The sequence below is a fragment of the Quercus suber genome, unplaced genomic scaffold, assembly GCF_002906115.3.
Source record: "Quercus suber isolate HL8 unplaced genomic scaffold, Cork oak 2.0 scaffold_14, whole genome shotgun sequence".
Taxonomy (NCBI): domain Eukaryota; kingdom Viridiplantae; phylum Streptophyta; class Magnoliopsida; order Fagales; family Fagaceae; genus Quercus; species Quercus suber.
In genome coordinates, this window is record NW_027069479.1 from 517,677 (window position 1) to 531,292 (window position 13,616).

General features: G+C 33.7%; 1 protein-coding gene across 3 annotated transcripts; it reads right to left on the minus strand.

Annotated features, from left to right (window-relative positions):
* Positions 1-2,958: 2,958 nt before the first annotated feature.
* On the minus strand, positions 2,959-13,317 carry LOC112038745 (3-hydroxyisobutyryl-CoA hydrolase 1). 3 transcript variants are annotated; one of them, XM_065780586.1, is made up of 9 exons: positions 12,665-13,316; positions 12,115-12,198; positions 7,507-7,592; positions 5,715-5,836; positions 5,224-5,284; positions 4,958-5,056; positions 3,672-3,773; positions 3,550-3,591; positions 2,959-3,426 (listed from the first exon to the last, which is right to left on the minus strand). In XM_065780586.1, exons 3-9 carry the CDS (start codon positions 7,546-7,548, stop codon positions 3,289-3,291), a joined length of 606 nt encoding a protein of 201 aa, XP_065636658.1. In that variant the 5' UTR covers positions 7,549-7,592; positions 12,115-12,198; positions 12,665-13,316; the 3' UTR covers positions 2,959-3,288. The 3 variants fall into 3 exon arrangements, with proteins under 3 accessions (XP_065636658.1, XP_065636666.1, XP_065636663.1); XM_065780594.1 differs by lacking the exon at positions 3,550-3,591 and having other exon boundaries at positions 12,665-13,317; XM_065780591.1 differs by lacking the exons at positions 7,507-7,592; positions 12,115-12,198; positions 12,665-13,316 and adding an exon at positions 5,941-6,258.
* Positions 13,318-13,616: the final 299 nt, after the last annotated feature.

Consider the following 13,616-nt stretch of genomic DNA (forward strand, 5'->3'; position numbering starts at 1 on the left):
ACAACTCTCGAGAGGAGTTTTCAAATTTTATTTTTTCGAAACTTATTTTAGTATTCTCCTTATTTTTACTACTATTTATAGGTTCTATCTCACTTTTTGATACTATTTATGGGTTTCATTATACTATTTCAATTAACTTTTACCTTTATTTATAATAATTTCAATAAAAAATTTTCAATTTCAACAAAATAAACGGACCCTAAACAAACCCTAAATGAGAATGTATTTTACATTTTACATTTGTTTATGCAAAAATAGCGGACTATTTTAGGTCAATTTAAAAATAAGAATTTTTTTAATAAGATAAAATTTAATTAATTATTTTACAAAATACTCACATATGATTATTTAGATCATTTTGGATATACACTACTACTTCTTTAAGACATTCACCTTCTCTTTTGTTTGTGTATTAAAAATACTTAGACTTCGTTTGGGAGTTCATAAGAGAATGGAATGGAATAATCATAAAGGGAATGGAGAAGTATGGAATGGAATAAAATATATTTAAATAAGGGAAAGGAGTGAAAAAGAATGGAATTGAATGAAATTAAGCAACCTTAATTGGATGTTTTAAAATAAATAAATGAAAATGAATGAAATGTAAGTAATTTTGTTTGAAAGTAACATAGAGGGAATTGAATAGAATCATTTTATGATAATATTACTATTAAACCCCTATTTTAAAATAAATGGTTAAATATATAGGGGGTATTTTGGGAATTTTAGTAAAAAATTCATTAAATCTAATTTTATTTCCACAAATTTCTCTCAATTTTGGGGAATGAAAATTTAAGATTTTAAGGGAATAAAGAAGAATGAATATTCCTTCCTACCTATTCTATTCCCTCCCACTTAAATTCTCAAACAAGGGAATGAACTTTCCATTTCATCCATTAAAACTCTCAAACAAGGGAAGGGAAGAATATTCTAAAATTATTTTTTTCATTCATTTTCATTCCATTCCCTCCCTTCTAAAATAGTATTCTAAAAGAAATAATATTTTATTAAAATTTTTATTTTTCTTTATTTTTTTAATTGTTTGTCTCTCTTCACACAGCAAATGCCTTTCATTCTCTTCCTTCACAATTGGGAAACGCAAAGAAATTTTTTTTGCATAAGCTACTATGCTTAAGTGTATTTACACAAGCACTATAACGTGTAGGGAATTCAACCCGAAATTCCCAACATGTGAGAAACAAAAAATAGAGATAATACACGTCAAAGAAAAACAATCACACGCACAAGATAATATTTACGTGGTTCGGCAATTTACCTACGACCACGGAGTTGTAGGGATTTCACTATTATTAAGGAAAAATACAAAGTGCAGCTACAGTATTTTCACTCTCTCAAAAACAACAACAAGACGAAACCCTTATCACCAAAAACAATTTCTATATCCTGTGGGCCCAAGCATCCACTTCATGGACTAAGTCTCAGAAAAATCTCCCATTAAAAACCACGCAACATTTTTCGAATCGGGTTAGGTCAAGTCGGGTCGTCAACCAGATCAAACATAACTAGGTTCCACAAAGCCCAACATAACAAAATCTCATTTTACACAATGGATATATAAACTGATGTGTGTGTCGTTTCTGAGGTTGACTTGCTGAAATCTGATGTGAATGCCCTTAAGCACCTTTTTCATGCCGTAAATTCCTTTAGTTGGTCTTTTTTTGTAGATTATCATGCATGGGTGGTGGTGGTGTAAATTTATTCAAGTGGCATTTTCCATGACAAAATTTCTCTCATAGCAAGTAGTTCCATCTCTCATGTAGAGAGTTCCCTTTCTTGATGTAAATTCCTGTATACTCAGTAGCTTTTTTTATTTTTTATTTTATTTTTTATTTTTTAATGTAAGTTCTCGCATTCACATATTTTTCTATCCCTTGTGGGAGGTATAGATCTATATTTCCATCCACTTCTATCCCTTGTTGGAGGGATAGATGCACAGTTTCCGCATGCACATATGCACTCATATCTACATTGTTTTCAAATACACATCATATCGACATTTTGGCAGCACATTCAGCTTGTGCCCAACTTGGTGATTTAGATTTGGGGAGTTGGATCCATGAATATATCAAGACGGTTAGACTAGAGCATTCTACAAGTTTGAAGAATTCACTAGTTGAAAATGTACTCTAAATGTAGAGATATGGACATTGCTCTTTGAGTACATGACGACATATCCAAAAAGATGTTGTCTCTTGGAATGATATGATCCAAGAACTTGCTCTTCATGACCTTGGTGAGGAGGCTTTGGCTCAATTACATTTCATGATAAGGACATGCATTCAGTCATATGATATCAGCTTCATTGGAGGATTATACTATTTTTACTATTATTGGCTTTTAGCTGCGCAGGGCTGATTCAAGAAAGTAGACAACATTTCAATGGGCTAAATATGGAATAAGTCCTAAGTTGGAGCACTATGATTGATCTTTTATAGGACTTTTGGAGGAACTGTAGATTTTTTATAAAAAAAAAATGCACATGGAACCAAATGGAGCAATATGGGGTGTTGTGCTTAGTGCAGCAGATTGTTTATAAAAATCAATTTAGGGGAGGAAGCAGCCAGACACTTGCTAAATCTTGAATCAGAAAATGATGGAATCTATGTTTTTCTTTCGAACATCTATGAAAGTGGGAAGAAGTAAAAAGAGTGAGAAAACTTATGCACAAAAAATGTATTCGAAAGACACCGGGTTGCAAACTCAATTGTCATAAATGGAGTTTCTCATTTATTCCTGGTCGAACATCTTTCTCATCCAGAAACTACATCAATTTACTTGATGCTAAATCAAGTGACTCAAAAGTTGAACTGATTAGCAATGTTGCAGAAACTTCAGAAGTGTTGACGAACATAAAGAAGTGAAAGACTGGAAATTTCTTATGGTTTGTTGAAAACACAACCAGGGGCCAAGAATCTTATTCTAAAGAACCTCAGGGTCTGCTCAGACTGTCATTCTGCATTTAAACTTATTTCCAAGATTTACAAACGAAAAGTAAGAGTCAAGGTGTCATTTCCATCATGTCAAAGATGGTTCCTTTACTTGCAAAAATTACCAGAGAAAATAATTTGAAGCATACGCTGGAAATTTATGTTCTATATACTATAATTATAGCATCAACTAAAATTGGCACCCTTTAACAAGGATTGACTAATAGCACAAAGATAATGAGAATATCATTCTGGTCATATGTCTCCACACAATGTGTTGATATCCCTTTTATTATAATTTAAAAAGCGCAACAATTTCCCCATTTTTCACCTTCACGCATTAAAGCTTTGCAATGGCATATGCAGGCAAATTAGATCTCGCAGGGAGCTTTAGGTCTTCCCAGCCTTCATCATCCATCATAGAGAAGTATGAGTCAACCATATCGTCACTAACAAGCTCCAATTTAGAGGGCTCCCACTGGGAGAGATAGGAAACCAAAGATGAAATAAGAAAAATAAACCAACAGAAATCTATATTTATGAAAATCATTGGGACTGAAAAATCTAAATGGCAAAGATATAGAAAAAGATGCATGTCTACCTTTGGGTTCTTATCCTTATCCAAAAGTATAGCTCTAGAGCCCTACAGTAAAATGGGGAAATCTTAAAATAATCGTCAAAAGAAGAAATTAGGAGAAGATAAATATTTGAGTACGCTGAAACCTCAAAGTGATCCCTGCTGAGTTTTCCTTGCATGACATGACAAGCAATTCTATACTCACGAACAAGACATTGACCAACACCTTGGAGCCGTCCTTGTCTAATCTGTTTGCAAGAGGAGAATAAACGTTAAAAAGTAAAAACAATCTCAAATGATTTAGACAAATTGGATGGCTAAATATCATATTTCTATTATGGTGGTATCCATAGAACAGAGGGGATCATATGTCAGATAACAAAGTTAAGCTTGGATCCTAAGTGACACACAATCCCCACATTCATCTTCATACCTCAAATGTTATGCTTCTTGCACATAGTGAAAAAAAAAAATTGTACTACTATTACAACTATGACTTCACATATATACAGCTACAAAAATAGGGAAATTCACGGTGCTTATAAAAAAATCTGTTCTATGCCCTTTATGAAAAAAGGAAGCCAGAAAGTACAAGGGCATTATTTATTTTTGATCAAAGATAAAACTCATATTGGCCTTCGAAACAAAAGAGAGAATAATAATAGCAGGACATTCTCTTTCTTTGGATCCAACTTAATTCTCTAGACATTTTTGGATGCTCCTTCAAATTCTACCACAATCGCCTCTGCACAGTGGCTAGAAATGTCTAACTCAACTGTTCTCCAATGGCCATAGCACATCCTGATTCCCGATGGACCACTGCCAACCTATGTCACAATTTACAAGGACAGAGTAGCATGTGCTGGGTGCAGATGTGTATCTAGGCATCAAACCAATTTCATACCCATTACTCAGAAATGAAGCCTTATCTATTTTTTTAATTGATTGCTCAAGAGAGAAAAGAAAACACCTGATTTATTTGAGCATTCAATTCTGTTCTTTCCTTAGGTTATTAAGAGGTAGTTACATGTTTAACGGCTGGTCATTGAAAGCATAACACTTGCTGACAAGAGTCAATGTTGCATCTGACATCGGCACTTCAAACATTTTAGTGTCCAATAGAAAATAGATGCCACCATATCCCCTTTTGGATAACTTTATATATCGGTTCTTGTTGCACTTATCGCTTGTCTTAAACCTTAGAGCTCATTATAAAATGCCCTGAAAAAGGACACTGTTTTCAGTTGTCATACTTCTGCTAAAGAAAGAAAAAGGGATTTCTGTAGCCTCACATGATTAGAGCACATAACGAAAATCCTACAGAGCTAAATTTCAACAGAAGATGTCATGAATATCTTAATCACAAGTCAATCAGTCTTAAGCAGTTAAATGCTGACTGGAATGGCAGTATTAAGGCTTGTTGCTCCCTTACCGATCTCAGAGAAATTTTAAGGCTTGTTGGTGATGCTCTCTTCAGTGTCTGGATTGTTTCAGAGATCCAATCATCCTTCTTATTCAAGGCCTCTCTCTCCTAAAATTGCCACCACAAGATCATGGTAAGGTAAGTGGTAAACATGTAAACACCAAAAATAAAAGAATATTACTCAAAGCACTAGCAAACTTTTCGAAGACATCTGACAAAGAGGACAGCAAATTAATATTCTCATCATGGATAAAATTCAATATCATTGAACTTACAAGGACAGATATAATTTCTTCCACTGTTCTTCGAGAAAAACACCTATCAATGACCTTCAATCTGTAGCCAAGTGACCGCGAAAAAAAATAAGGATTTCAAGTTTATTGAGAAAGATTAAAAAAATAATTAAAAAATATATTTGAGGGTCTTGGACGACAGAAAGATAGGTTTGCATTTCAGAAAATGAAAAAAATTAGAGTTCTTTAATACGAAATCAAGTCTGATAGAACCTTCTAGCACTCAATCTGTGAGATATAGTTCATTTGTCACTGTATGTTAACATGATACATACAGCTAGCTAATAAACTAACAGAGCTTTTACATATGTGCATTCACTGAGAGAAGTTTATTTCATGATTGATTATCCTTGACATCATAAGTATTAAAAATCCTTGGCATACATAGAATACAGTTTAATGAATAAAAACTGTAGAGGCCGTTTAATTAGAACAAGAAGTATAATCTTTATAATTATGAATGCAAAAATAACCTGTGATATGCACTTTTCTCTTTCATATAAGGTTGCTTTGAGTACTCATTAATAACTGCGGAGATTATGGCTGGATCACTTGAATCTACCTTGCACAGTGCTTCTTCCAACAAAGACAATCTCTGGCCAATAATTAAAAACAGATAAGGCATTCAAATGGCAATGTCTTACAAAATTAAAAATAAAAAGTTTGGCAGATAAACATAATGGTGATGACTACACAGACATGGCATTTCATCTTAATAGCATGAGAATAAGAGGCTGTTTGGCACCACTTTTTTCATCACTCAATTTTCATCACTCATCACTCATCACTCATCACTCATAACTCATCATTCATCACTCATCACTCTAAAATACCATGTTTATTTGGCACCATCACTCATTTCTCATCACTCAATAATTTTTACACTATTTGTGAGCCCCATTTCTGTCACCCACTGCAGCTTTTTCTTTTTCTTTTTCTTTTTCTTTTTCTTTTTTCCCCACTGGGTTCGATGAGTTTCCCAGTGAAAAAAAAAAAAAAGAAAAAAAAGGAAAGAAGGAAGAATCAACCCAGGAGGAAAGGAAAAAAAAAAAGTGAAAAGGGAGTCAAAAGGTGCGGCTGAATTTATGACAGTGGGTCCCTCTTATTTGTTTTATTACAAAAATGCCATTGAGTTATGAGAATTGAAAACTGAAAACAGCCAAAAGTTGTTTTCAATTTCCACAACTCATAACTCAAAAAGTACAGAATTGAGTGTTGGAAACAGAGTTATGAAAACGAAGAAATTGTGCATGGAAACAAGTATTTTGCTATGGGTCCCACTATTTTTGAGAATTGAGTTATGGAAATAGAGAATTGAGTCATGAAAATTAGTGAACCAAACAGCCTCTAAATATTTTAGAAAATAATTTGTAAATAGAAAGTAGGGATTGCAAGTATATCCTAAACTTAACCACAAGGGGTTGTTCTAATGGTTTCCAAGTCCTTAGGGATCCATGAGGTTCTGGGCTGAAAATTTCTAGCCAACAATTTACTTGGGGCACTTCCATCCATTTGGTCCATTTTGCTTTATTTTGGTCCACCTTGATCTAATTCGGTCTACTTCAGACCATTTCATACTATTATGGTCTATTTGGTCCACTTCGGTTCATTTGATTATTTTTGTCCATCTGGTCCACTTTGGTCCAATTCAATCTACTTTGGTCAACTTCAATTCATTTTAGTCTAATTTGATCCACTTTGATTCAATAGGTCCATTTTGTGAGTTTCTGGATCTATGATGTGGTAGATCTAAAATTTGTTTCTAAAAAATAAAATAAAAATCCTATAAAATGACCGATGTATTATCAAATGCACTGAATGAATAAATCTAGTCTTACCATGTTTATTCCTAATTTGTGCTATTGGACTATATAATTATTTCCACTTTTCAATTTCTGTTTTTACCATAATTTCCCTTCTTCAAATAAAATGACCGATGTATCCTCCTCCTGTCCACTCCACTACTTTGCCTTTTAGTTTAAACTAAGCAGGGATTGGAAAAAACAATGCTGATGCATGTTGCTGCTTCCATCACTAATTTATTTCTCACCAAAAAAAGAAAAGAAAAAAGAACAAGTCTTAGGAAAAATGTACAATAAATCATAGTGTGCATGTACAGTCTTCACATTCCAGCAAAACCATGCTGATGTATGTTACTATTTCCAACTATTCCTAATCCAAACAAAGTGCATCTTTTTCCTTCGTTAGAAGTTTGAGCACTATACCTAAAATCAAATAATTAAAGAAGAATGAAATACTACGTACCTCTGAGGGGACAAAGTGAGTTGCAAGCCCACATACAAGCATTTCAGCACCATCCAACCTAGCGCCTGCAAGACCAAGATATTCTCCTGCCAAAGATTTAAAATTATAACGAGAATCCAAGTACAAATGAGATGTAGATCAATAACTTCATGAAAGTATCTACAAAATAACCAAAAAGTAATGAATTTAGAAGATGGGAAGGGGAGGGGAGTTACCAAAAAAAGACCATTATAATAACAAAACAATGCAAAATATTTCAAAAGTAGAAGGTAGAAGATATGCAGAAAAAGTAGAGAAGACCACTTCAGAACACTTTCAAGCTAAGATACAAAGAAATATAGTGAAAGGGCTTGGATATGTGCTAAAAACACACGAGCTTATTTAGACCCCAAAATTTAAATTACGGCTAGATTGCTTTTACTCTAACTTATTTAAGTGCGGAATAAGAGTAAAAGAAGAACAATCACTGAATTTACTCTCTAAGCCATAAGCAAGCAAGCAACAATAAAAAAATAAAGCTTAAAGAGTAAAGGAAGAGAAATGCAAATACAAGATAACACCAAGACGTGCTATCAAAGAGGAAATCGAAAAACTTGACGAAAAACCTCTCCGTGACCCTCTAAATCGAAATCGATCCACTAGTAAATAAGTTGGAGTACACGAATAACAAAAGACCTTCCAAGCCTAGTCTACCCAATGTACTTGAGCCCTCCAAGCTCCTGCTACAAACAGACTTATCGGAGTCTTGCCTTCACTAGCTTTCTAGATCTCACAATTTGCCCGATTGCATCCATTAAGCCTCACAGGCTTCTTTTGGCAAATCTCCGAAACTTCCCTAGGTCCAAAACACTCTCTGCGCTCTAAAAAGGTGTAGGCTATGTTTGGGTACAAATCTCCTCTCAAGGTATGACAATGAGAGAGGAAAAGAAAAGAAGCTACAATGATTTCTCATTAAGGATGAGTAGCTCTCTCTCTAAAAGATGGGTGTGTTGTGTTGTAGAAACCTATCTCTCTAAATATTAACCACTTTTACTTTTATGGGTAATGAGAGTATATTTAGTATGGGTAAAAGATGAGAAAGTCACACTTAAAATCCTTCAGGTAGAGTGTTTGGCGGGTACCTCGCGAGATGGCCTATCTCGCGAAGTACTCGCAAAATAAAACTTGACACTTGACTCTTCAGCTTCCAGCATGTACTTCTCATGTGCTATTTTCGCAGGAACCTTTCTCACAAACTTCTTGCAAGCTAGTCATGAAACTGCCCTGATCTTCATTTCATGCTCAATTTTTCATCAACTTAATACTAAACTCAATACAATAAAATCCTACAAAATATAAGGAAAAAATTTAATGCACTTACAACACTTTTTGTCATGGAATAAATCCAACATAAAATATAGTTGTAAATCACAACTTTACATACAAAATTGTTATAATTCCAACTTTTATGTAATAAATAAATAATTAAAATATGAACAAATAAAATTAATATAATAATAAATAAATTTGATGAAGAACATATAGTAGAGACTTTCTCTGAGCAGAGAGACCACCATAAGTTAGAGTGAGAGAAATTCAAGAAATAGAAAAGTACTAGTAACCTAGATCTACAATTTTTTTTTTTTTTTTTTTTAAATGAGTGTAACACTAGGACTTCCCATCCCAGGAGGTCACTTGCTTAGTTCTAATATTGCCCAGCACACTTGTTTTGGAGTTTTGATGTGATTTTATACTTTAGTGCTGTTATGATCAAACTCAAAAAAACTAGAACTACTAAATTAAAACAATACTGCTAAAAAACATAGAAAAAAAAGGAGAGCAGTTCAAACCTTCTTTTTATATGTAAATACATCTCATGTATCCATATGGAACCAAAAGTACATACCACTTTAAGACAACTGAATAATATAGCATTGAAGAAGAAAAGGGGAAAGAAAAACAGAATATTAAGTCATAGCAAAGATGACGCTACAACAATTGGTCATTCCATTAAAAATTAAATACAACTCATGTATCCATATGGAACACATGGCACCATAATTGCCAATGCATTTAAAATTCTCATCTGCAAAACGAGAAGAAATTCTAATTGCCACCGCCAAAGGAAAGGCGAAGTCATTTAAATGAGAAGAAATTCTAATTGCCACTGCCCATGCATTTATGAACCATTTGAACTTGAGTATCATCTGGCAACTTCTCGCACAAAAATATGGTATAGAATAGCTAGCCCCAAGAGCCTGGAGTTGCATTAGGACACTGCAATTTAGTGTACGCAGGCCAAAGAGGAGCGACCTAAAACCAAATTTAAGAACCTTTTAAGGAGTTCAAAACACAAGTGATGATAGTGGACAGCATCAGCATTTTTTGCTTGATCAGGTTTAACAATACAATTCTTCTTCTTCTTTTCTTATTGATACAGGAAGCATTAAGATTATTTTAGGTCCCAAAAAAGAAAAATAAGAAGTGTTGTAATAAATTAAGTTTAGCATCTTTTTTCATTTTTATTTGAACTCAAAATGTCTCCATTAGAAACACCAAAAGGTGCCAGTTGAACTACAAGGTTCCTAGCCAAATTTAGCAACTATTGTACCTGCAACTATACACATTAACCAAAGAAGAACATTTGCAACAATTAAAATAAAAGGGGTGGGGGGAGAGAGTAGTGAACCATGAGATAAACAACCATATTCAATTCCCTGCTTTGGACAGTCAAACTGACCATCATCAATTGAATGGGATAAAATAATGGAAATACATTACTGCTCTATAAAATCTCAGGGAAGTGTGTAATTCATAATCATCTACTAGGAGAAAGTAAAATTCCGTATGACTTAAAACTGGAGATAAAGAGAGATAAATACCGAATTTTCTGTTGCTACCCGGAATCTACCATGTATTGAAGCCCCTGCCCCACCTCCCATGACAATTCCATTAAGGATTGAAACCTTCAACAATATTTGCATGCTAATAGTAAGAAAGAATATATTCATGAAACTAACTTGACCAAGAATGCCTCCACAGTCAAAAGTCAATATAAACAAAAGATAATGAAAATTTACAATTCATGGTGAACAGGGTCACCTGGGGTTTACGATATGTTGCCAAAATGTAATTTAAGGTGGATAGCATCCAATACAATTTTGCACCTAATCTCCAGGTACCTAATACATAAAAATATTGGGGGGACGGGGGGAAGTATTACAGGATTAGCATTGATGTCCTTTACTTCATAAAAAATAAATTCTTGAAATTCGCAAAATTGAGCATCTTTTAAAGAAGAGATGACTGAAAGACTCCACATTAGCAGTTGAATCTTATCTGTAGTGGTAGGTCATGAATAATTTAAGGGTCTGTTTGGTTCCCGTAAAATATTTTTCGAAAAATATCTATTTTTTGGAAATGCTATTTTTTGAAAAATGAAAATATTTTCAAGTGTTTGGTTGTATTATGAAAATTGTTGTAGAAAATATTTTCATGTGTTTGGTTCTATTCTGAAAATGTTATTTTCTTACAATTTTTCACATTTTCTCAGCTATTTTCTCAGCATCCAAACAAATTTTGTTACAAAAAATTTCAAAATCACAGCCAATTCATCAACAAATTCCGGCAGCAAATTTCGGCAATCAAAAGCCACAACCACCAAAACATCACCACCACACCACCACAACAATAACAACAATCAAACTTAAAAAAAAAAAAAAAAAAAAAAAAAAAAAAAAAAAAAATTCATAGCAAAGATTAAGCTGCAACAATTGGTCATTCCATTGAAAATTAAATACAACTCATGTATCCATATGGAACACATGGCACCATAATTGCCAATGCATTCAAAATTATAATCTGCAAAGAGAGAAGAAATTCTGATTGCCACCGCCAAAGGAAAGGCTTAAGTCATTTATGGACCATTTGAACTTGAGCATCATCTGGCAACTTCTTGCACATAAATATTGTATAGAATGGCTAGCCCCAAGTGCCTTGAGTTGCAATAGGACACTGCAATGTAGAGTACGCAGACCAAAGAGAGGTGACCTAAAAACAAATTTAAGAACCTTTTAAGGAGTTCAAAACGCAAGTGATGATAGTGGACAGCATTAGCTTTGTTGGCTTGATCAGGTTTAACAATACTATTCTACTTCTTCTTCTTCTTTTCTTATTGATACAGGAAGAATTAAGATTATTTGAGGACCCAAAAAGAAATTTATGAAGTGTTGTAACAAATTAAGTTTAGCATCTTTTTTCATTTTTATTTGAATGCAAAATGTCTACATTAGAAACACCAAGAGGTGCCGGTCAGGTTGAACTACATGGCTCCTAGCCAAATTTAGGAGTTATTGTACCTGCAATTATACGTAATAATTAAAGAACATTTGCAACAATTAAAATAAAAGGGGTGGGGGTGAGAGAAAGTAGTGAACCATGAGATAAACAACCATATTCGATTCCCTGCTTTGGACATTCAAACTGACCATCATCAATTGAATGGGACAAAATAATGGAAATACATTCCTGCTGTATAAAATCTCAGGGAAGTGTGTAATTCATAATCACCTACTAGGAGAAAGTAAAATTCTGTATGACTTAAAACTGGAGATAAAGAGAGAAAAATACCGAATTTTCTGTTGCAACCCGGAATCTACCATGTATTGAAGCCCCTGCCCCACTTCCCATGACAATTCCATTAAGGATTGAAACCTTCAACAATATTTGCATGCCAATAGTAAGAAAGAATATATTCATAAAACTAACTTGACCAAGAATGCCTCCAGTGCCAAAAGTCAATACGGAGAAAAGATAATGAAAATTTACTATTCATGGTGAACGTGATCACCTGGGGTTTACGATTTGTTGCCAAAATGTAATTTAAGGTGTACAGCATCCAAAAAAATTTTGCACCTAACCTCCTCCAGGTACCTAATACATAAAAATATTTGGGGGGGGTGGTATGGGGTGGTTAAGTATTACAGGATTAGCATTGATGTCCTTTACTTCTTAAAAAATAAATTCTTGAAATTCACATAAGTTGAGCATCTTGTAAAGAAGAGATAACTGAAAGACTCCACATTAGCAGTTGAATCTTATCTGTGGTGGTAGGTCATGAATAATCTAGATGTTGAGGACCAGTGAGGGTGGTCCAATGAGTAATAAAAAGAGCCTATACCTTCATTAATATCCCGAATCACTGCTGCAACATCACCTCCAGCACAAAATGCTCTTCCCTTTCCCTAAAAAAATGACCACAGAGGACATGCAATCAGTTTGCATTCTCTGCAAGGCTGAAACAATCGAAAACGTGCCCAACTCTTTACTTATAAACTTTAGCTAAACAAATTAAAATGCCTATCTATCATATATGCACAAGAAAATGTCTTGAGACTCCTCCATATGAACAGCCTTTACTAGCTATACTAAGTAAATTTACAATTGAACTAGATGAAGTTTACAGGTTAACAACCTTAAGAAGGTTGCTTTTTTTTTTTTAGAGGATTAAAGAAGATAATCTGTTTTATTTAGCCAAAATAAAATAACTTCCGCCCTCACCACAAAACTGGCTTTTCATTTAGAACCAACATAAATAACTAAGGGTTAATTTTACAACAAAATCCTTACAACCTGGATAACAAAACAGCAATCAGAATGATTCATTAGCACCACCTGAATTAAGAAAATTAAATGTAATATCCACTGCCATGTACCCACACATTCATTTGCGAGGATCAGCCAAAATAAAGTGTCAGAAAGATATGACTTTCCTTTTGATTTATTTCCAATGCAATTTGAAGGTAAGATATGAAGATTGTCTCGTAAGAATGGACATACCTTGACAATTACCAACTTTACATTAGAATCCTCCTCACATGCAATGAAAAGCTCCAATAGCCAAGAAATCTAGAATTTTGCATTAAACACAAGTTCCAGATAAAATGTTATAGCAAATTGGTTACTTCATTTGCACTATGACATGCATTCATAAGTATTGCAATATTGATATTAGTATGCATTGTTGTATAAATAGGTATATACGTGGATAAGTTGTAATAATGATATTTAAGATTAGAGAGTATTGATTAATAAAGATGATAAAATGAAAATTCAAGTTCTAAAATTTTCTA